General features: G+C 40.3%; 4 protein-coding genes across 4 annotated transcripts; 2 read left to right on the forward strand and 2 right to left on the reverse strand.

Annotated features, from left to right (window-relative positions):
* fbxo9 (F-box protein 9) lies at positions 1 to 4449 on the reverse strand. Its single transcript, XM_055030156.1, has 13 exons — positions 4268 to 4449; positions 3540 to 3611; positions 3276 to 3398; positions 3113 to 3170; positions 2813 to 2912; positions 2389 to 2519; positions 2188 to 2302; positions 1977 to 2095; positions 1308 to 1398; positions 1121 to 1216; positions 952 to 1045; positions 547 to 701; positions 1 to 452 (listed from the first exon to the last, which is right to left on the reverse strand). The coding sequence occupies exons 1-13, from the start codon at positions 4268 to 4270 to the stop codon at positions 344 to 346; spliced, it is 1266 nt and encodes a 421-aa protein (XP_054886131.1). The 5' UTR covers positions 4271 to 4449; the 3' UTR covers positions 1 to 343.
* Positions 4450 to 9439: 4990 nt separating this feature from the next.
* Positions 9440 to 17044, forward strand: LOC129360060 (serine/threonine-protein kinase ICK-like). Its single transcript, XM_055030134.1, has 14 exons — positions 9440 to 9598; positions 10407 to 10684; positions 10833 to 10887; positions 12149 to 12270; positions 12375 to 12454; positions 12538 to 12670; positions 12749 to 12920; positions 13428 to 13595; positions 13679 to 14056; positions 14425 to 14636; positions 14737 to 14879; positions 15964 to 16080; positions 16173 to 16280; positions 16381 to 17044. Exons 2-14 carry the CDS (start codon positions 10584 to 10586, stop codon positions 16530 to 16532), a joined length of 1941 nt encoding a protein of 646 aa, XP_054886109.1. The 5' UTR covers positions 9440 to 9598; positions 10407 to 10583; the 3' UTR covers positions 16533 to 17044.
* A 768-nt stretch (positions 17045 to 17812) lies between these two features.
* gsta.1 (glutathione S-transferase, alpha tandem duplicate 1) lies at positions 17813 to 19953 on the forward strand. The gene is made up of 6 exons (XM_055030189.1): positions 17813 to 18069; positions 18153 to 18204; positions 18432 to 18564; positions 18657 to 18792; positions 18867 to 18992; positions 19629 to 19953. The coding sequence occupies exons 1-6, from the start codon at positions 17983 to 17985 to the stop codon at positions 19764 to 19766; spliced, it is 672 nt and encodes a 223-aa protein (XP_054886164.1). The 5' UTR covers positions 17813 to 17982; the 3' UTR covers positions 19767 to 19953.
* A 188-nt stretch (positions 19954 to 20141) lies between these two features.
* Positions 20142 to 22402, reverse strand: tmem14a (transmembrane protein 14A). The gene is made up of 5 exons (XM_055030200.1): positions 22295 to 22402; positions 21865 to 21941; positions 21606 to 21707; positions 20551 to 20638; positions 20142 to 20455 (listed from the first exon to the last, which is right to left on the reverse strand). Exons 2-5 carry the CDS (start codon positions 21932 to 21934, stop codon positions 20413 to 20415), a joined length of 303 nt encoding a protein of 100 aa, XP_054886175.1. The 5' UTR covers positions 21935 to 21941; positions 22295 to 22402; the 3' UTR covers positions 20142 to 20412.
* Between the last annotated feature and the right edge of the window lie 881 nt (positions 22403 to 23283).

The raw sequence follows: 23283 nt of genomic DNA on the forward strand, positions 1-23283 counted from the left end.
TTTTATTTTCATCTCATTTATTTGAGGAAGAAAGTGCACAATGAAACAAAAACAAATCACATTCATTGCTTGAAACAGGTGGGGAAGGTTGCTAATCAGTGTAGCTTTCAGCAAATCACTGTAATTTCTGATTATCAGAAAATAAGCAGCATCCTAACAGGCAAACCTGAAACAAAACATGCTGGCATGTGGGGTAACATGAGGGCGTTAGAGGCGACACCATAATCCTGCTACAGCACAAACTGCACAGACTGAGGAGGATTTGTTTTTTTTTTGTTTTTTTAGATGGCGAGTTAGCTTCTTCTGTGATTTTCACGGGATCATGCACGGCTGTATCTGCTCCTTACAGCGGCTGCTCGGAGAAAGCGGTGTAGCTCTTCACTCGTGCAAAGAAGAAGGGCGTGTACATCCTGTCGAGGTCAAATTTTGTGATGACAGTTTCCCCAGTCAACCTGAAGACATGATTATGGTCAATTAAAAACTACAAATGCAGGAAGCACGGGGTTTTTTTTTCTGCTAATTTACGACAGTACTCTGGAGTCTTACTTGTAAGTGATGTGGCAGGAGTGGTGGATCCACACAAGCTTACTGAAACTCTGACGCCCTCTGGAGGTCAGATGCAGCCCCACATGGAAGGCGTGCTCAGCCTCGGGAGCCTGGTTCCGCCTGCAGAACCGATTTCTTTGAAACTCGGTCGCTTTCTGCAAAGAAACGACGACGGTTACAAGCTGATTCGGGACCTGAAAACTCACCTGGAACATTCAAGTTCGAGTTTATTTGTACAGCACTTTACAGCCAAAAGGTAGTTTGAAGTGTTTAACAGGCAATAAACATTCCATTTTGTCAAGTTTTGCCGTCAATGCACATCAAATATGCTGATCATCACCATTTCACACACAAACGTTGGAGAAATTTAATTAAAATTAAACCACAAAAGGAAAAAAACTTTACATCCTCCTTTTTCTTGCAGACGACAGCAAAGACTTTGGTTTGGTTGTCCGTCTCTTGTGACAGACGGAAATGACCGAGCAGAACAGAATCCATTCTGTAAGAGGAAAGACAATTTCAGCAGTCCCAAATGCTGATGGTATTTCAGAGCTTGTGCAGCACAGAGCTGTACCTGATGTTTCTCGTACGCAAGCGGGGAACGACTGACAAAGGTTCCTCGGGGGTGGTCAGCATCAGGACAAAGCCGTCGGGGAAGAACCGGAGGTACCTTGAATGGCAATGTCAAAACATAACAGATACTGGTTTGAAACTTTGTGTGTTTAGCCTTTTAATTGAGACATGAATAAACAGTAGCGTACCTGTAGTACTCAACATGATGCCAAGCTCTGTAGAATCCGTCCAAGGACTCCTCTCCTTGACGGATGTACGATGTCTTGCTGATGTAGACACCTGACGAAAAGTCGCACGAAGGGACAATAAATTATACGCACTAAATACACACTTACTCCTAAAACAATATTCTCACAAGAACTCTTTAATCACATCTGTTAAATTTTTCTTTCATGAAAACAAGACTTGGATTTGGGATATCGTATTAATATGTATCATCCCAGTACCATTCCAGTAAAAGTTAAACTTATGACTTTAGGGACTTTTTATGAAATTTAACATCAATTGCAAAGCAAGCACAAAACAGGTTTACTTACTGACTTGTAAATAACTAACCTAATAAGTTAAATGAAAGTCAACCAACAGCCATTTGTGGCCCTTTCAATGATTTTTGTGCAGCCCCTTGACTGGTTATAAATATACTTTTATCTTAACTTGCAAATTTCTGAGTATTTTTTGTTTCCTTACAGAATGCTCTGTCTTTTTGTTTTATTTTTCTCTTAAGTAAAGGCCATTTTTTTAAACACTCGAAGGCATGATTTAAAAAACAGAAAGACTGAAATATTCCTTAAATATATTTCTTAAATATTCCGACATTTAAACAAAATAAAATTGAAGCTGAAACAATGTTTCGCTACCATCAAACCGGACACGTGGCCTTTGCAGGAACATTTCCCTCCAGGACTTGAAGGGCACTACTTTGGTGCAGTTTCGTCCCCAAACTCTTAAACAAGCAGAACGCCAAATCTCAGGGTCTCTGAGGAAGATACAATGAATAAATAATAGAAAAAGATGAATATTTCTGAACCTGTTGAGCAGAAACAAGTTGACTACAAACCAGCCACTCACCTGGCAGAGATATAGAACCCCCGGCAGACCAAAGACAGCTGCTCCAGGGCCCGCATGTCCAGTTCGCTCGACACAACCCAGCGAAATATGTACATCAGGATTTCCCGTGGCAGCGCTGCAATTGGAGAACGCAGCTTTCAATACAGACACAAACGTGAGGATCTCAGAGAGTTCACACAAGGTTCAGGAAGCCGTCTCTACCTGAAATGTGTGTCTGAGTCGCTTCAAGCTCAGGAGTGCAGATCTTTGGAAAGGAGCCCTCCAGAGTGAGCTGCTGCTCAAAGTAGGTGAGCAAATCCTCAATCTCCCCATCAGTGTCACTGTCCTCCATGCTGAGAAAATTACAATTCATTGATAATTCATGAGTCTGTGTTGAATAAGATGGTGATGCTGGAATTTATGATTTGATGCAATAAGACAGGTGTATCAAACTCGTATTCAGTTTGGGCTACATCAAGATTAAGAATGTCTTCAATCTAAGGCCGGGTTGTAGGAGAATATAAAGGGGAAGTTATCTATTAGCCAACTGTTAAAATATTATTTAATCAAAAGAAGAGAAGCAATTTAACTTTACATTGCATAATTTGACTGCGCTGACATTAATTGGGTGTAAAATGTAACTTACTAATTTCCTCCACCTCTGTCTGCGTCAGGAGGACGGCTGTAGTTGATTTTAAACTCAATGTCAGGGTCAAGCTGCATAGCCATGCGATAGAACTTGATAGCTGTAAATGAAAACGTACTTGGATGACACTGAATCATGCAAGTTCTCACACACAACTCAGACAGTACAGGTGGCAGTTAAACAAGCTCAAATACCAAAGGAATCATTTAAAAATAAGATTGTGATTGCTTCTGAAAGTAATTTTTGAAGTTGATTTATCATTTCACTAACAAGTATGTTCACCGCCTTCCATTTACTTGCCTTCATAGACAGCCCCACTCTGCTCCTCCTGAACAGCTCTCAGAAACAGCTCTGTAGCCTGACAGTAAAGTGAATCTCAGTTATCTAATGTAACACTTTACCAAACTGTTAGTCACGCAAAAAAAAATAAAATAAAAAAAAAAAGATAAGTAAACCAGCTCACTTTTTCCTCTCGAGCAATGTCTTGAGTCCTCTTCACACCTCTTACCCTCTGCAGTCGGTCACTCATTCCAGGGCTCGGCTTGAGTTCAGACATCCACTGAGCTCTGAACACATTGAGTTCAAGCTGGCGAGAAATTACAGAAGAAAACATAAAAGACATGTTTCCCCCTTATTAGCAGTGGATAGCTGTCTTTAATCAACCAAATAAATAAAAAACAAAATGCATATAAGAATATAAATATGAGTCTTTGCATGGTTTTATTACCTGAAGGTTTGGATCATCTGAACTGTCATCTTCATCCTCTAGCGTACCTCCAATATCAGCATTTTCATCAGCCTGCAAAGAGAAGCAACACTGTTGGAAGCCTGGTAGTTTTTCATACGACTAGGCTTTGCCAAGATTCTTTGCAAAAACGTTGTCTGGTCATGCTTACCACTAACCAGTCTTCATATCACTTTTCAGTTTATTACTGAAGTTTCTTTTGCATGTCACTTCCATGAGTGTACTTTGGTAATATTTCCTGGAGGAAGTCATTTAACCAATACTTCCTCCAGAAATAGTACTAACGCAAATCAATAACTGCCTTCCTTTTTAAAGTACAGTGCATTAACTTCAATGCTATCAACCTGTTATTTTGAACATGGGAAGTTGAGAACACTTGTGAGTTATGTGTCAGTTTTTAACTAAACTAACTTTAAATAAACATCTAATGACAAAAACAACTGTCACACGCCCACCAATGGCTCACAAATGCCATGTTGTTTACTAAACGCTAACGTTGATATCACATCAAGCGAAACAAGGTCATCTTTTTCCGCACTGTGTGCGGATTTTGTAGTTTATTTGCTAACTAACCCCGATGTTTTCTAGTGAGTTCGCGCAGAGACCTTGTAGCTAAACAGGTAACCTGGAGGAAACTGTTACTGTTAGCTTCGTTAGCAACAGAGCTAAGAGCCAAAAACCAATAAAACGTATTAAACACGGACACCCACCATGACACGTCGACCAATAGGTCTCTCTCTCTTTTTTTTTTTATCTTCGCAGGTGCTCACCGGTCCCGTTTACAGTTCACGGTCGGAGAAACGAACCACACAGCAGACATATTTACGAGCTCGCAGAAACGCAGCCATCTTGCTGAGCGGCCCCGGAGCGTCGGTGACACGTTCGGATAAAGGGTTCGCTGAGGCGGGGCAGAGAGAGCCAGTGAGAGCCGCTGTGCGAAGACAACGCCATACACCAGCGACCACCCATAGAAAAGCTCCACACTGATTCCAGTTTATTCACTGCTGGTCAGCTCATTAAAACGTAAATAATAATAATAATAATAATAATAACAAAATTCACAATAAATTAGACGAAGGTTAAATGAGGAAACTATGTTATTTTTATTCCACAAAACTTAAACAAACATAGTAATGTGTTTCTTAGTGTAATATTGATTTTACATAAAATATTATTACTGTCACAACAACTAATAATAAGAATAATAAGAATAACAACAAAAATAAAAAACTTTTCTCCCACATTTATACCCCAAAATGTCTTGTTTCATGAAACAATTTGAAAGTGGTTTTTTCCCCCCACCTCATTTACATACAGGGAATTTTCAAACTCGGTCCGCTACTGCGGACCGTAACTACACGGCACATCCACCCGCAGGGTCCGGGGCGGTTGTGCGCATGCGCGGGGCCGGGGTGGTTGTGCGCATGCGCGGGTCCGGGGCGGTTGTGCGCACGCGCGGGTCCGGAGCGGTTGTGCGCATGCGCGGGGCCGGAGTGGTTGTGTGCATGCGCGGGGCCAGGGCGGTTGTGCGCATGCGCGGGCCAGGGCGGTTGTGCGCATGCGCGGGGCCGGAGCGGTTGTGCGCATGCGCGGGGCCGGGGCGGTTGTGCGCATGCGCGGGGCCGGAGTGGTTGTGCGCATGCGCGGGGCCGGGGCGGTTGTGCGCATGCGCGGAGCCAGGGCAGTTGTGCGCATGCGCGGGGCCGGGGTGGTTGTGCGCATGCGCGGGGTTCATGCTTCCGGGTTTTATTAAGCGGATGTGGGGTTGGACAACTTCCGGTGGCTATCGCGTTAGCATTAAAAGGTTAGGAAAACGGCTCAGTCTCGGCGCAGTTGTCTTTGTTCAGTCCCTGGTTGTTCATGTGGGGCAAGAAAACAGCCTTATCTGTCATATCCTGCGTTCCCGACGGACCTGGACTAACGGAGGCAGTGGATCCAGGCGATCCGAAGAGATGAAGGTCCGGACTTTTGCATAAAGACGGGGAGCACTTTCGTATGTAACCGCCACTTCACACCGAAGGATATTGTTAGCGGATCCACCACCAGCCGTCTTAAAAGTGGAGCTCTTCCTTCCCTGTTTGCCTGGAATAACTTCACTGCACCGGCAATGAGAGAGTCTGCTTTCGAGAGGGCTAAGAAACGGCAGCTTGTCTTCTCTCAGAAAGCTAGTCAGGCTGAAGATGCTACTGCAGACCATAACTACACGGCACATCCACCCGCAGGTAAAAGATAGTATATTGCATATTTTCCATGTAAGATAATTTCCGTAAAATATAACTGTTGCTATAATATTATTTTTTATTATGATCACATAATAATGAAATTATGAGATTATGTGGTTATGTATTTTGTGGAGAGATTAAGTCAATGACTTTATACATACATGCTCCGACTCACAACATGTATTGATTTTCACAGAAGTACTGTTTCAAATATATAATTAAAACTTGTTGCTAACTGTATGTTTTGCTATTTTATTTTGTGGTTTTACAGGTGCACTTGATGAAGCTCTGGATTATATTAAGGAGTTGGAGGCCAGACTTCAAAAAGTGGATTTGTCTGCCACACTTTTTAGCCGCTACTGTGCCTCTAATGACCAGATCCGATTCTACACCAAATTTCCATCTGAATGTGTGTTCTGGATCTTCTGGGAGTCCATTGCAGCCTCTGCATCGCGCCTGGTGTTCTGGACCAGCGCACAGAAACTTGGAGAGGAAGCATGTGCTGAAGCCAGCCCTGCCCACTGCATGCCTCTGATTGATGAGTTCCTGATGTTCTCATTCAGGGTTGCTGTGGGCATGAAGGAGCAGCTCATTGCTGACATGTTTCAAGTCAGCATAGCTACTGTCAGCTGAGTGACCATCACCTGGGCCAACTACCTCTTCATTGTGTTTCTTCCATCAACCTGTGGATTAGTCGTGAGAAGGTAAAAACCAGTATGCCTCAGAATTTTCTGAAGTTCTCTCCAAATGTCCGTGTCATCTTGGACTGCACAGAAGTTGCTCTGGAAACGCCATCACCCCTCACCTTACAGTCTGAAACGTTCTCTGCCTACAAGAACCACACCACTCTGAAAGGGCTGATTGGAGATGCTCCCTGTGAGTTGGTGACATTTATTTCAGCGTTGTACACAGGCTGCATCTCCGACAAATAAATAACGAAGGTCAGTGGAATCCTTCCTCTGCTTGAGCTGGGAGATGAAGTCATGGCAGATAAAGACTTCCTTATTCAAGACCTCCTTCATGAAGTTGGAGCCAAACTCATCATTCCACCATTTAGGCATCCTGGTCAGTTCAGCAAGGAAGAGACAGAGGAGACCCAGACCATTGCTCGGCTGCGGATCATTGTAGAGCGAGCAATCGCTAGAGTAAAGTGCAACCACATCTGGGATTCCCCGGTGCCTCTTACTTTAATAGGAACTGTCAATCAAATCTGGCACAACTGTTTTGACAAATTATCAAGGCCCATTTTGTGTTGTAGACTAAATTATTTATGTATTGTGGAGGTTCCTCCATCTTCTCAGTGTTAGTATTCTTTTCTTTAGTGTTAGTATTTAGTTAATGTTTTATATTGATATTATTTATATTGATTATATCACTTTTTCTTTGATGGGTTTTTGGTATTAAGTTGTTTACTAGATTGGGTGCTCACCTGGACCTTGAGGTGAGCAACCAAGCATTTTAGTAAATCCTTGGTTTATTTAGAATATTAACTATTTTGTTTTGGTTGAGTTGAAGGACTGGCTGGGAGGAGTTGATTGTCTCAAACCAGTAATTGGAACGAACCATCAGGCTGCAGGAAGCAGGAAATTTGATGTGGAAGACTCCTCCTCTCGCCCTATTGACATCTTCCTTTCGCTCTATTGTTATAATATTTACGGTGTTAGGTTGTTTTGTTTTATAGTTGTGTTAAAGTAAAATGTTGTGATTTGAATTTGTTATTTATGTTTATGTATTGGTTGTTTTTGTTTTCTCCCCCGCCCCTCCTTGTGTGTGTGTAGGCTAGCCTTTGTATATAAATTCCCCTGTGTGTTCATTGAGAAGAGTCAGTTAGTTTTGTTTGTTGAGTTGGTATGCTTTAGTTGATTATTTTTTGGGCCCATTTTTCTTATATTTCTTTTTGAAATTTGTTGTAAAAACATCTTTAAACTCTTTTGAAAAATTAAATAGTTATTTTTTATATGCCTTTGTCCTTGAGTTTGCTGGTCGGACCATCACATGTATGTTAATTGTTGTAATGCTATGTAAAAAGTTAAATGTCTAGACTTTTGCAAAAAATATTAAATTAAAACACACTTTAGCAGCAGACTTGACTTTCTTTTTGTTTTAAGTTGAATTGCAAGGAAAACAAATCAAGTACAATTTACAATATCTAGTAAAAACAAAAAAATCCATAACTATTTTACATTTTATAATTGTACACCATACATTGATTTAAAAAAATACTTAAGACAACCTCAAGGAGAAAAATTTTAAAACAAGTTTCAAGACAACTGCAGTTAAGAAAACAATTTTTTGTAAATTATCCAACTGCCTTTTAAAGACATTTGCACATCTCTGTATGTTTCATGAGTAACAACTATAGTGATTCACACAGCTTGAGATTGGATATTTGAAATGCAAAGGAACAAAAGGGTTAGTTACACATTTAATAATTCTTATTGCATTGACATGAACACATCAATGAAGGTGTTGAAGTAAAATAAGTCCAGTTTAGATTTCATTTGATCAATGAAAGCCTCATCACGCCACACCCGCTCAACAGTTATTGTTGTTAGCGTGTCTGTAATAAAGTCTCACCATTCCAATCTGCTGATTGCCAGCTGACCCTGTACCTGCCAGTAGTAGGCGTGTGAACGCCTCAAAACTGAGTGGTCATCCTGGACCTTGAGGTGAGCAACCTGAGATGCATCATTCTTCATGCTGCTTTTCACCTTACTATCTGGAGTTGCACCAAGATATGAAGTGTCAGGGCGAATAATGAATCCCACAGGAAGCACGTTGACCCTCAACATCTCAGCATAGTTTGCCAGCACCTCAGACTCCACCTGCAGACCACGCTTCATGGCGGCAGTTTGTCTAGTGGAGCCTCTAATCATCCTAGATGCCAGTGCTGTGGCAGCAGACTCCTCCTCTGCATTTCCTCTGCAAGCATCACGGAAACGGCTAGCAGTAAAGTCTTGGTTGTTGAAGATGTATCCATGCAGGACATCTGGACTGCTGTCTTGTTCTGGCTTCTATTTCATAAGACATTTCCAGTGACACTTGCAGAGAATGAAGATGCATAAGTTGACCAAGTGTGGGCACAAAGCACATATTTGGAAAACTACGCAGCATCAAAGGAAGAGATGCTGCCGGTTGCCGTTAAAAAGGTCTATTACACTGAACACGTGACAGAGATTTGGAGTACTTTTCAAATTTCTCCTCACAAATATACTTCTTGTTGATGAAGCCAACTTTCGCAAGATAAATATGGATTGTTTGTACTACGCAAAGACAAATACCGTTAGATAAATATTCATATCTAGTTTTTTTTTGTGCCACATGAGTTATAATTTATTTCAAGGGAACTGCTTTTCTGATCCATGCACCAAACCAATGATTCAAAAGCAATATCAGCATCTCACCTTTGCAGTGACAAACTCTATTTATCTTTGAATATAGAAGAAATATTCTCCTTCCGTATTCACATTATAGCAGTTGAATACGATTATTTTAGTAATGTACGTATATTTATAACCATTAGCATTAAATATTTAAGTATACATCTATTTTGGTATGTTTTCGTTGCTCTTCTTAATCTCGGATGTTTTCCGCCTGCCCGCGAGGCTGTGATTTGTTGTGAAGAAACGAACTACTGTAACATCGCGAGATTTTGGCGAGCGCTGACGAAATGGCCTTGCTGAGAGTTAATTCTCGGCTGGCTGGACGCGGTGCTCGCATAGCAGTGCAACTCGTTTAAAAGCTGCCGACACTAGCAATAAGTTAAACATTAATTGCAGTTTCTTGGATATGTGTTGTTATCGCTTCGACACAGGAAGGGTGAGTATTACTTGGTCACATGTTATTTTGAGTCAGTTAGGAGGACCACCCTCTTCCCCCTCGTTTTTCTGCAGGGTTGGCCCGTTCTTCGGTTGTTGTGACACTAAAAGCCCGATTACCGATTATTTGACGTGTTTGCCGCGATTGACCTTTTAAGTCCTAACCTAAAACATCAGGAATAGGTTGCGGTAGCAAGCTCGGTTAGCTCGAAGTTAACGGTGCTTCCCAGGTTAGCAGAAGCAGCTGAGTGTCAACTGAGTTGCTACAAATGCATTAATTACATTGTCATCTTAATGGGAAGATGCATGCAGCTAAATACAAGGCAGGACTGGAAGAGAACTTGGGGTTTAGTGATTTAGATCAAATGATATTTATGCTTTAGAATGGCCCAGTCAAAGTCCAGTCCTTAATCCCAAACAGTAGCAATACTTGTGAGATGTTGTTGACAGACTTTCTCCTCTCAGTCCAACTGAGTTTGAAATATTTTTGCAATAATTACTGAAAAATTGCTGAAAATTGCACCTTTATTTTTGATTTTGTCCTTCTTCTTTACAATTATGCTACAATATGTTGGTCTGTCACATACAGTCAGTGGTTTCAATGTAAAAGATCAAAAAGTATACAGACTTTTGCAAAGCACAGTCTGTACCTGAGACAATCATGAAACTGCATTTGAAATATTGTGTTATTTCAGGTACGTTGTCTTCTTACAAACTAACAGAATTGCTTTTAAGTTATTTGGTGAATACATGTTTTTTTATCTGTTATTTCCCAATCAGATTTCTTCATTTTTTCCTTTGCTTTTCAGCTAAGAGGAAAAACATTTCTGTCATCATGAGTCCTCCAGCTCAGCCGAACGTCTTCTGCTGTTGCCACAGAAAAATCTGGTTGCATTCAGCAGTAGAAGGGGAACACAACTGTTTTTCCTCCTAATTAGTATCTGCGCTACGCTCCCTCCAAAGGATAACATGGAAGTACAAGCACAATGAATAGATACACCACCCTTAGACAGCTTGGAGATGGCACCTATGGCTCTGTCATCCTGGGTCGCAGTCTGGAGTCAGGGGAACTTGTTGCCATAAAGAAGTGAGAATGTAGAGAATATGGGATTTATTTATTTTTCACTTGTTACAGATTTTCTAGTTTTGTGCTGTGCTGTATCATTGTACTTAATGAATACAAAGGATTTTAGTGTTGAGCTCAAACTAACTAAGCAGAAACATTCGTTTTTCAGAATGAAACGAAAGTTTTACTCCTGGGAGGAATGCATGAACCTTAGAGAAGTCAAGGTAAGTTTATGTTGGACATATTTTAGATTTTTGAATCCCAAAGCAAAAAGTTGTCATATAAAAATGGTTTTACATAATTACAAACCAGAAAAAAATGTGGGGGGTTTATATGAATAATTAACAATTATTGATCTAATTTGTGCTAAGTGGTATTTTTATTTTAGTGATTTTTTTTGGGCATGCCAAAAATATTCCTTAACATAAATTTTTAAAAGTAAAAAAAAAAAGTATTATTTCTACTGGGAAATTATTTATATCTCAATAGATTATAAAGGAAATAATTTGCCAGTGGAACCAGTAATTTTCATCAATTTTAAGGAATTATTAACTTAAAACAATATTTATGTTTGCTTTTGGTTAAATATGTTTTTCAAGTTTTACAAAAAGTACTTCTTTCACTTCTCTAATATTCAGAATCCTTTTGAATCAGAGGTGAAACGTCCTTGTTTGCCCAGCTGTACAGTCCCCTCAGAGTAAAACTGAGTGGGCAGAACTTTGAGATTTTTGTTTTCAGAAACAATAAAATATTCCTAAAACGACACAACAGCAAAATAAACATGATCAACAAAATAGATTGCAAATCTCAGAAATGCAGATGCAAAGAATAGAGTTGTACTCGTGCTCTCACTGTATTTTGATTGGGTTTCAGTATTTCAGTTATCCTTCCTTTAAGATGAAAACCAAATGTGTTTCGGTGTTATTCTCGGATGTTGTTAGTAACTCAGCTGTCATGTAACCCAAACCTTTCTCCTGTTTTACTTCCACGCCATTTCAAAATGTCAGAGTCCAAATTTCTTCACCCCAGCTCTCAGAGCAGCAGGTGATTCTAGTGAGCTGTTAAATTCACAAAAACCGCTGGCCCGCCCATAGCACAGCAAATCAACAGCAAAGTCAACAAAATAATGCTACATAGATTAGCCGTAGCATGCCACTATTAAACTCCCTTTCACTTTCCCCTCCCTCCTGAAATGCTCTGGGTTCATGTTAAGTACATGAACCCGGTGCATTCACCCTGCTTCCAGGTTGTTTTATGTATAATTTTCCTTTTTTGAATTTTAAGCAAAAGTCCTCCTTCAGCAGCAATAGCCCCCTAAATCACACAGCGTTCTTACTCTGCTCTTATTTTATCCTGCAGGTCGTGCTTCTCAATGTGCTGCATTAAAGCTATTTGCATTGTCCAGCATGATTAGATTTATTTAGTTTCAAGTACATATTTCACATCTTTTTTTTTTTTTTTACATGAATTATTTTATTCTTTCAGTCCCTGAAGAAACTAAACCATGCTAATGTGATCAAACTCAAGGAGGTAATCAGGGAAAATGATCACTTGTACTTCATTTTTGAGTACATGAAGGAGAATTTGTATCAGCTGATGAAAGACCGGTCAGTATTTTTATTTCTTCCTTTAAAAATGTCCAAATATTTAAAGTGCTTTTGTAAATTATAATGTCTCCTAACAATTTCTTGACTTTTGTGTCTTGCTGCAGGACACGTTTGTTCCCTGAATCGGTTGTTAGGAATATTATGTTTCAGATCTTGCAGGGACTTGCATTCATTCATAAGCATGGTGTGTTTTTGCAACCAGAGCTTAATGTTAAGCACACTTGTTGTTTTAGTCCTGATGAGTTCTGCTCTCGGTGTCTATGTCAGGGTTTTTCCACAGGGATATGAAACCAGAAAATCTCCTGTGCATGGGCCCAGAGCTGGTGAAAATCGCCGACTTTGGGCTGGCCCGTGAGATCAGATCTCGACCGCCGTACACAGACTACGTCTCGACTCGATGGTGAGATTAAATGATGTGCGTGTTTATTGTACATTCGTACGATTTCAGGGTTTTAGTTGCCACCGTGTTTTTAACCAGGTACCGAGCTCCAGAGGTGCTCCTCAGGTCCACATCATACAATTCACCCATAGACCAGTGGGCAGTGGGCTGCATCATGGCTGAGCTTTACACACTCAGGCCTCTGTTCCCAGGATCCAGTGAAGTGGATACCATATTCAAGATCTGCCAAGTCCTGGGTACGCCAAAGAAGGTAATAATTAGTGACGGAAACAAAAATATTTGATCCATACAAACAAACGAAGTGAAACTTGACATACACTTCTTCTTTTGTATCTTATCAGTCATGTACACGGTGGCTTCCACCCATCTCTCTCCTGTAGGGAGTTTATCCAAGTTTCTCCGGATTCTGGTTAATTACATATAAATCTATTACCAATAACAGTTGTATTTTATAATAAACAGATATATTTTTTCCTAAGTTCTTTTCTGATGAAGTCAAATACTGTTTTATAATCAGCAACAAGCTTCCTGTTGATGTTTAGACCTTTTTCCTTTTTTTTTTAAGGCATTTATTGCTCCTCTAAGTTTGGATCAATATTGTTTTGTCCTCATAGTTTTTATGAAGGAGTCGGGAAGAGAGACTTTTTTAAGCCGTCTCTTATTCATGGAACTGTGATCAAGAGTTATTATTTTCTGTAATGAACCCAACTGCAGTGGAAATCAATCATTAAAGATGTACTGTGGCTTCTCCATGCAGACTGATTGGCCCGAGGGATACCAGCTGGCGAGCGCCATGAACTTCCATTGGCCTCAGTGCGTTCCCAGCAACCTGAAGACACTGATCCCCAACGCTAGTCCAGACGCCATCCGTCTCATGACGGACCTGCTTCACTGGGACCCCAAGAACAGGCCGGCCTCTGCTCAGGTACCGTCCGCCCACCGTCTTCCATTCTTGCAGCCAAACGATCTGAACAAAAAGTTAACTCTGTTGGTTGAAACCCTATTCAGGCTCTCAGGTACTCATACTTCCACGTGGGCCAAGCTCTGGGCACCCCTCAGCAGATCCTGGAGCAGGGCAGACCTCAGCCGGGTCGAGTGCAGCTGCAGCCTCCTCTGCAGCAGCAGCAGCAACAACAGCAGCAGCAGCAGCAGCAGCCTCTCCTTCTGCTGAAGCCCATGCCCCCCACCCAGCCTCCACCTTCGAACCAGCACTGCACTCCCTCCAGACCTCTCCAGCAGGTCGTGCCGCCCCCTGCATCAGCAGCTGCCCAAGCAGCGTCTTACCAGCGGCACACGGGGCCCAATCACATTCCGAAGCCAGAACACACTGAGGTCATGTCACAGAGTCACCTTCCTTACATCGTCGACAAGAGTCTGCAGAGTAAGGTGAGTGAGCTTTCTGGTCTGATTTCACCATATTAGGCCTGAAATCTGGGTTTGGTGATGGACTCTGACCTGATACTTCAGAACCACATCAAGACAGTTACAAAGTCGGCCTTCTTTCACCTGAAGAACATTTCCTGGACTAAAGGATTCATGTCCCAACAAGAGCTAGAAAATCTCATCCATGTGTGTGACAAAATGTAATGTCTGTTATAGGGATCTCAATTGGTACTGTATGATATTCTTGTGACTTTTATTTCTGTGTTTTTATGATGTAAAGCACTTTGAAATGTGCTATACAAAAAACTTGATTGATAGATAGATCCGATGTGGTTATTTGTTCCTCACATGTTGCTGATATCTGTGTTTAGCCAAGGCAGCAGGAGACAGGCAGCGCAAACCTTCTCAACTACCAGGTGAAGCCAAAGGGAGGAGGGCGGCGGCGATGGGGACACGGCGCGGGACACCTCAAGAGTGACAACTGGGACAACTATGAAGACCGAGATCTGTCCTCTTTGAGCATCCTGGGGAAAAATAACTTTTCCTCAGAGAAACGGAGGCAGGGAGAGGACGCTCTGAGCAGGTGAAGATGCAGTCAAGTGATTTACTCACCATCTCCCTCATATGTGGAAAACATAAAGTATGTTTAGATACAAGCAGCTCTCAACTTTTCCATCTTACAGGTACGGAAATGTTCTGGATTACAGTCGACCCAGTGGAAAAGAAGACACACCTTTGAACCTGAACAAGACCGCATCGTATCAGGAACCGTCGAGAACCGCCTCAGCCAAGCAGCACTACCTGAGACAGTCTAGATATTTACCTGGTAATAAAAAGATTTTTAAATACCTGCTTGTGTGATTGGAAGCAGTCCTTCTAGATGTAGTAGCTGCTTCTGAAAGGATCTTAAATGTAATTGTCAGAATGATAGACCTGAAGAAATCTTCAATAAAGTTAAATTCGATTTCTCATATAAAGTTATAAATTAGATTTGGAAGCTTTCATAGCTGTAATCATTGCACATCAGGGTTGAGGAATTAGGATGTTATGCTTTTATGTAGTGTAGTGATCAGCCCTGACATGGAAAAACCATCTCTTTCCTAAAGAACGTAATAGTTTTCTTGGTGAAATAAAGTTCGAAAAATGTTCTAACTTATTTTGTCAATTCGACGAGGGTCAGTGTGAAATTGAAGACTTCAGATGTTAACAACAGCTGGTATGAAGTTCACTCAGTTTGAAGGCATTAAAGTGAAGTAGGCTGTAGATGCAGAAACGCACGACCAGAACCGACAAGTAATTTGTGAATAAAGTTATTATTGTACTCATTTAACTTTTTTATGTAAATTATGTACAACGTGGTTGGCAAGCAACTTTTTAACTTACCTAAAGTTAATTTAAATTCACATAGTATTTAAATTTAATGCATAATGTCCTGAAAGCTGCAGTGTGTAACTTTTAGAAACAATGTTTTTTTTTACATTTTTGTTGAAACTTTCATGTTGTGACATGAGACATAATCTGAAAAAAATCGAGCTCCTCTTCCTTCTCCCAGTGTTTCATAAATAAATCACATCCAGTCACAAACAACCAATCAGAGCCAGGAGGAAGGTCTTGACGCTGGCTGACAAACATGCTTGTGTATGCACTGCTCAGTGTGCTAATGGTGGCGAAACAACATGGTATACCAGAAAAACTGTTTATGCCCCATTCTCTGTGGTCATGCTAACTCGCCTTAGCATTCATGCGGCATGGCAGGCTCTGTTCTGGAGAACTGGCTGGAGCTGCAGAGGTTAAAGGAAGGGAGGGTGTGAGCAGCATTTTTGATGGATAAAACTTCTTGTTTATGTTCATCACACTTGTGATATGTTAGAATACAGTTTGCAGTGATCCATTACTGTTTTTTCCCTCAGGCATAAGTACAAAGAAAAATGTGGCCATAGATGCCAGTAAGGACTTCACTGGAAGCCATCTTTGGGGCGGCAGTAGTATTCCTTTTGGAGGAACGCTGCCGAGCAGAGGAGCGCATGGTAACCCCCCTTTTTTTTCTTCCAACTTTTGCCGGTTTGTTGCCTCGAACTGTTTGCAGATAAATGTGTGTCTTCTTGTCTTTCATCTTCAGGTACAAATACAATCCCTGGTGGATACATCCCATCATTTTACAAAAAAGATGGTGGCTCTGCTGGCCACAGAGGAAGGCAGGGTACAACAGTGGAAGCTACGGCATCAAGTGAGCTTTTTCTAATATTCTAATAATTACAGCTAGAAACCAAAATGAAGGCTTAAGCAACCTGCTTGATAGGAATTTTTCTTGTTTTGTGTCGTTACAGATTATGCAACATGGCGATCCGGTCGGAGTCAGATGAACTCCTCTGCCAACGCGCCCACAGCCAACAAAAGCACGTCCAGTCTGCATCCTCGCCCGCCGCTACAGAGCATTCACGGCCGAACAGACTGGTCTGCCAAATACGGACAGCGTTAGTGGCATCCATGGAGCTCAAAAATGAGCTTCAATAACTCTTTCGCTTCCAAAGAGTAGGCCTAGTTGTTTTATAACCCAAGCATGTAAATATAAACTTTACACAGCAATAATTTTTGTTTCATAGATGTACAATGAATGCTTCGAGTTGTAAACTATTTAAAGTATGACGAAATGCAATGAGCCAAAAACGTGAGTGCAACCCTTCCCTTTCTCTCTCTCTTACTGTCTCTGTATTACAGCTGCTGCAAAGGTTATGCCTCAGTTTTGTTTCCCTGAATGCTGACCACCCACATGTAAACATATAATATGCATATTACAATGGTATAAAACCTTCACTGTGATTTCTTTTGGGCTAATTAATTGTTTTTTTTTTTTGGTACTTTTTGCATTTTGTTCAATGACAGTTGCCTTGCCAGTCAACTATTGTTTTGTGTTCATGTTTTCAGTAAAAAGATGTTGTAATTTTAGTGTTGATAAATCGCCATGTTGCATAAAGCTGTTTGTTGCATAAACCCAAACTTTCAGTCTCAAGTTATTAAGTATGAACATTTTGTGTGTCAAAAAAAATTTCACATTTTCACACTTGAAATGTGTGAAAATGTGCACTTAGAACTCGTTGGAAGTGTCAATCTTCAGCACAGATTAGTTAATCTCACAGTGTTATACTACAATGTAATCAAAAGGTAAGGCAGACTGCCACGTGCAGCGCCGCATTTGGATGTGTCTGAAGCTTGGAGCTTGACTTCCCTACGTTTCTCCTTTTGGCCTTGAGCTTGTTTGGAGGTTCTAGCAGGGGAGCGCAGCTACTGGTACACCGAAGGATGGTCGTCCGCCGCGGGGGGACGTCGTCCGCTGCCACCGAGCGCAGAGCTTCGGGAGGGACACATGTGGAGCAGTGAGGGAGGAAGGGGACACCCGCCTAGCCAGCCAGATCAGCCGAATCAACCCTAGCGATCAATGGGGTGACAGATGTCGCAGCCAGATCGCCCTCACATCCGAGAGAAACCGAACCGCCGAACCGGTTTATAGGCGAAAGAAAAAGCTATTAAAGGCATAACGGTTTTAATTGACTGGGAATTTTACTATCAACTGTAATTTACGTAACTTCACGTAAATAATCATAATTGACACGATCCTTGTTTTTCTTTATTTGTAAATAATAACTAAAAGATGGCAGCTTGACATTTATCCAGGATGCTTTGCGGTAATGTGTAACTTTACCATATTGCTATTGGATCACTTCTACCAATCACATGCTTCAGGAGTTGTACACGCCTCCGGTTTTTGGTGCTTCTTTATATCTTGAACCAAACGGTTTCTTCCTCCCGGTTTTCAGCTTTGAACTTAACTCTGTCCAGCTTCTTTTGTTTTTCGTTTTTGCACTTCTGTCTTTTGTTATAATACAATATTATATATAAGCACATACTTCTAGATTATATACTCCGCTGTCATGTCTGGAAAAGTTATCCTGCACTATTTCAACGGAAGGGGGAAAATGGAGTCAATCCGCTGGCTTCTTACAGTTGCAGAAGTGGAGGTTTGTTAAGGCAATTATATTCAATCATTACTGTTACTGGTTACTGTCATGAAATGTCTCATTTTGCTGCTTTGTGTTTACAGTTTGAAGAGCGTTATCTGACCAAGAGAGAGGAGTACTTAAAACTCCTGAATGGTGGGTGAGACAATAATTATGGACTCTATATGACCTATGCAAAATGTGATCTTTTTTTTCATCTTAACTGTTGATCTTTAACCCGCATATGTTGCATTGTATGCGGAAACACTGTTAAAAATGAAAAAAAAAAATGAAGGGAGGGAAGGGAGGAGATATTGTATGTCTTTCTTTTTTTTGCTGGGAGTGGTGTTCTGCATGACCTGGTTCTTTTCTTTTCTCTGCAGAGGGATCACTCATGTTTCAACAGGTTCCGCTGGTGGAGATTGATGGCCTTAAACTTGTGCAGACAAAAGCAATCCTGTACTACATCGCAGAGAAGTACAATCTCCACGGGAAAGACCTCAAAGAACGTGCCATGTATGATCCAGCTCTACCCTCATGCTAATCTAAATGTGTTTGTTGTTTCTGTGACTTTTAAATCTTTTGACACATTTAAACTTCCCCATCAGGATCAACATGTATGCGGAGGGACTGATTGATCACATGGAAATGGTCATGGTCCTCCCCTTCGTCACAGACACCAAACCCAAACTTGACAATATCCAGAGCAAAGCAAAAGAGCGCTACCTGCCAGTGTTCGAAAAGGTATGCTGTAATAACTCACTTTTTAAAAACGTAAATCATTCATAATTAGGGTAATTAAAGCAATAACTTTTCAGGCACTTGCTGGATCCGATTACCTGGTGGGAGGAAAGCTAAGCCTTGCAGATGTGCTCCTGGTTGAATGTACTTTGATGCTGGAGGAGAAATTTCCTGACATACTCAAGGAATTTCCCAACATCAAGGTGAGATTGGACCTGCAGAGTCTTGCAAAAGTGTTCATACTTCCTTTATAAATTTTTTTAAAAATTATTATTAAGTCAGTAATGTGTAGAAAATTTTTTTGCTGCTATTATAGCTGCAAGTATTTTTGGCTATGTCTCTCACCATCTTTGTTCAGGTAAATTCTGACCCGTTTTTCCCAATTTAATAGTTCAAGTTCAGGCAGATTGGATGGAGACATTTTTTAGGTCTTGCCACTAATTTCCAGTGTCATTTAAGTATTGAAATTATGTTTGATGGCTTGTTTAATAATTAAATCTTCATTTGTATGTAGGAATTGACATGTAGGCCAAAGAATTGATGAGTTGGGCCAATTTCTTTCCATTTGCAGGTGCAATCTTCAGATTTATGTTTGGAAAATCTTTTTTTTTTCCTTTCATTTCACAGCAATTCACCATTTTATCTCATACAACACATTGTTTCTGGTTGGAATGTTACAAAATGTGCAAAAGTTCAAGCGATGTGAATTCTTCTGCAAAGTACAATGCCTCAAACATTTCTTTCCTGTTTTGCTCCCCAGTTATCAGCCTTCACAATTTAAACTGTGTTGAATTTTAAGTTTTTTGTTTGTTTTATTTTGTTTGCATTTTCCTGTCCAGTCCTTCCAGGGCAGGATGACTCAAATCCCAGCCATCAGCAAGTTTCTGCAGCCGGGCAGCAACAGGAAGCCGCAGCCAGATGAAGGTTACGTCAAGACAGTGAAGGAAGTGTTCAGCATCACAGGACCCTTTCCATAATCATCTCTTCCAACAAAATTTGGTTCATTAATCAAGAAAGCACTAAAAAACCTAATCATGTGAACATCTCTGGTGTAGTTCTGTTGATAACACTGGACTGAAAAACTAATCTTATTCACAGGAGTCAATTGATGGAACCTTTTCAAAAAGGCCTCAACTAAATAAATGGAGAAGTTTTCAGATAACATCTCAGAGGCTGTTGCGTTTTTGTTTTTAATCACTGGCCTTTAGAAATGTTTATATATGAAAAAAACATGCACTGTAAAAGTCAAATTTCTTCAGTTTTTGTGCTTCTACAAATATTTTGGACATAGTTCATTATTTACTGTTTCCCAGTTGCAGACATGCAAGAATGAAATTTTACAGTTTCGACTGTTTAAAATTTCTGATCTTTATTTGCATTTTATTAACAGATATAAAGTACAAAAAAATTGCAGTGTTTAGAAATATTTGCCATAACAATAGGTAAATTAGAGTTCATTTGCACAATTTTGCTTACAATCACACAGCCTCACATAGAGGTCATGAGTAAATTCCTCTTAAAAACTCACAAAAATACAGATTTGGGAGAACAGCTTCCTTTTGTTTAGACTTGCTTGTCGAGAGTCAAGAGTCGTCTTGAGTCTGGTCAGTACAGCTTGGTCGGTTACATTATGGTCAGAAGGAACAGGCGAAACACCATCAGCAAACTGAAAAAGAGAGAACAAAACAGCAAATCGGGTGATTTGTTTCAACAGTTCATTGCAAAATCAGCTTTTCTGCAAGATAAGCAATTCTGACTGACCTTAGCCCCGACATAATCCCTGCTGGCATTAATTTCCCTGATTTCTTGTATCTCATTCCCATGATCACTCCCAGCAGCCCAGAGGAGGCTGAAACACAGACCAAATCCAGTTTGTGAAATGAAAGAAACCCCCTGACACGAAGCAGGGAAAACATGTACTTAACACATAAATATTAAAATGTATTCAGTTTTTTGTAGAAATGGCAGTACCAAGGTGTCTCCTTTGTGGAGAAACTACCCACATTGACCCATCTTTCCATTCAAACTGTAAAGGTTTTTCTAAAGCTGTTTGCCATTGTTTATTGTCCCTCGAAGAAATCTTTTGATTATTTTCATTGGATGTCAGAAATCTTTGATGGAGCAGTTGGTGGTTATCAGCAGACACACACAGCCTTGATAAAATGATTATTGGTGTAGGTTGTTACAGTGTAAAAATGACAACGTAAAAATTACGTAATTTCAAACCATTTCCTAAGTGACACACTGCACTGTTCGGTTGCAAAACATTTTTCTATTAGAGAGAAATCAGGTTATTTTTCCCTTGAATTTTTTTTTCTGACCAGATTTGTTCATTTTAAGTTTGGTTTTATTGGATATTTGTAACATAAGTTGGGAAAAGCTTAATTATTTTTCATGTTCTCAGGTTTATGTCATAAGACTAGGATTTTAACCGGCGTTGTAGATTTTATAGGCCCTGAATGTCTGTAAACAGAGAGATCAACATGTTGTGTAACAAGGTTGCAGATGTCTGGAGAGGCCTCTTGGTCGTTACCCAACATGTTTCTTCTGTGAGGCTTTGGTGATTAACAGTCCTTTCAATGGGCCATAAATTAGGTTTACAGTATCTTATATTGACCAGTGCTAATTGGAAGGAAAATTGTTTTCTCAATATTGACAGATTCGCTTTCAGTACATTTTTTGCGGCTTCTCTTCTTCAAATTTTCATTAACCATTAACTGTGTCATTTCACTAAACTTCTTTGCATGTGTGGATTAGGCTTTCTTGATTTTCTTTTTAGCCAAGATAAGGTCCAATTAACTTTGATATATACTAACCCAACAGCACCAGGGTATCTTTTGGGTCATTGGAGACGTTATAGGCTCCATACGCAGATAATCCACCAAAAACTAAACCAGCAATCAGGGACATCACGCTGCCTGCAAACATTTAAAGACAGTGATGATGAGAAAATACAGAACTTTGAGAAGGAGGTCTATGAAAATTCTAACTCAAAAATAGTCTTGTAACTCATTAATCCAGCGAGTCTTCAAAACGTTCTTGTAAATGAATGCAAATGAAATTGGTACGTTTGACCTTTTCTCTTGTATCCCATAAATCCACCAAAAACGATGGCTGCAGCATAGCCGAAACCAATCCAGTCCATAGCAGAGCTGCAAACACAACATTAACTTTTTCAATTGTCTGCATGAGAAAAGGAGCAGAACAATCAACTAAAACCAGAAATAATTCAATTCGCACACAGTCTTGTAAAAGGATTAGCTAACTCTGAACGTCGACTTGAAGTTTAACTTCCTCAGCATTGCTTCGCAATGTTAATCTCTGTAGTACACAGGATTAACCGCTAGATGTCGCTGTTCGTCTTTCAGTGACACAAGCAAACGACTGCAAAACAACCGAGGCAAAAACGAAGAATTAGGCCCTTAATAAGGCGACTTCTTCTGACACATATTCTTATCTTACGCTAAATAAATAGCTCCCAGATCGCCGAGGAACTCTTTCTTACCTGTTGTCCAAATCAAAGATCAGCACTGACAGATTTCAATTTTAGGTCCAACACTTCCTGTCGCTGCTGCTCACCCGTCTTACTGCGCATGGCAGATTTGGTGAATGTTGTGTTCGCGGACCTTCATCGAAATTGGAAATGTGAGTAGATCAGTTTGTTTGATACGCGAACCACTACAAATTTAAGTGTAGCTTAGTGTAGCGAACTAACGTCAGTACAAAATGTTAATTATATTCAATCCTTGTTCAGATTTTGATCTATGTTTGGACCCGATTCTAAATAAAATAAATACATTCTCCTACTTGATACATTATAGTTTTCAACCAAACCCTTTTTGTTTTGAATGAATCCTCTTCTTATGAGGGGAAAGTAGAGCCGCAGCACCATGCTGCCACTAAGTTTTCTCCCTGGTGGTTCTCATCTTGGAATTGGAAACATGTCTTTTTACATATAGAATACAAGTACTTAAAAGAATTGGTGTTGTGATCATCTTTTTGTCAGTCTCCCTGGCCTAGTATCTTTTTTTTTTCCCCTTTTGAATGCGGATATTAAATCATAATGGATAATATTCATAGTGGAAATAGATTTGATATGATTTATCATGGGCTTCTTGTTTTATGTCACAATAGCCTAAAAATTTGCCTGTTTAACTCCATAGACAGTAAATTATATATATAAAAAAGAAAGGTAACACAGAAAATGTAAATCCCCAGAAAAAAGAAAAAAAAATCTTTATTTCCATCTGACCCCAAGGTTCCACACCTCAAACCACATTAAAGGTTTCGTTATTTCATAATAGTCTTCAAAAAAGTATAAATCAAAGCATTTTTTGAGCAAAAAAAGCCACTACGAGCTGTAGACAACATGACCACAAGCTGCTGTAAGAGTCAAGTCCAGCAAAGCGGCCCGGTGCAGTCGCCTGGTGGAGAAGAGCCACTAGAGAAGGCACACGTTTCCAAAAATCTGATGGCATTTAAATACCGTCTACA

The sequence above is a fragment of the Poeciliopsis prolifica genome, unplaced genomic scaffold, assembly GCF_027474105.1.
Source record: "Poeciliopsis prolifica strain line A6 unplaced genomic scaffold, Auburn_PproV2 SCAFFOLD005, whole genome shotgun sequence".
Lineage (NCBI taxonomy): Eukaryota > Metazoa > Chordata > Actinopteri > Cyprinodontiformes > Poeciliidae > Poeciliopsis > Poeciliopsis prolifica.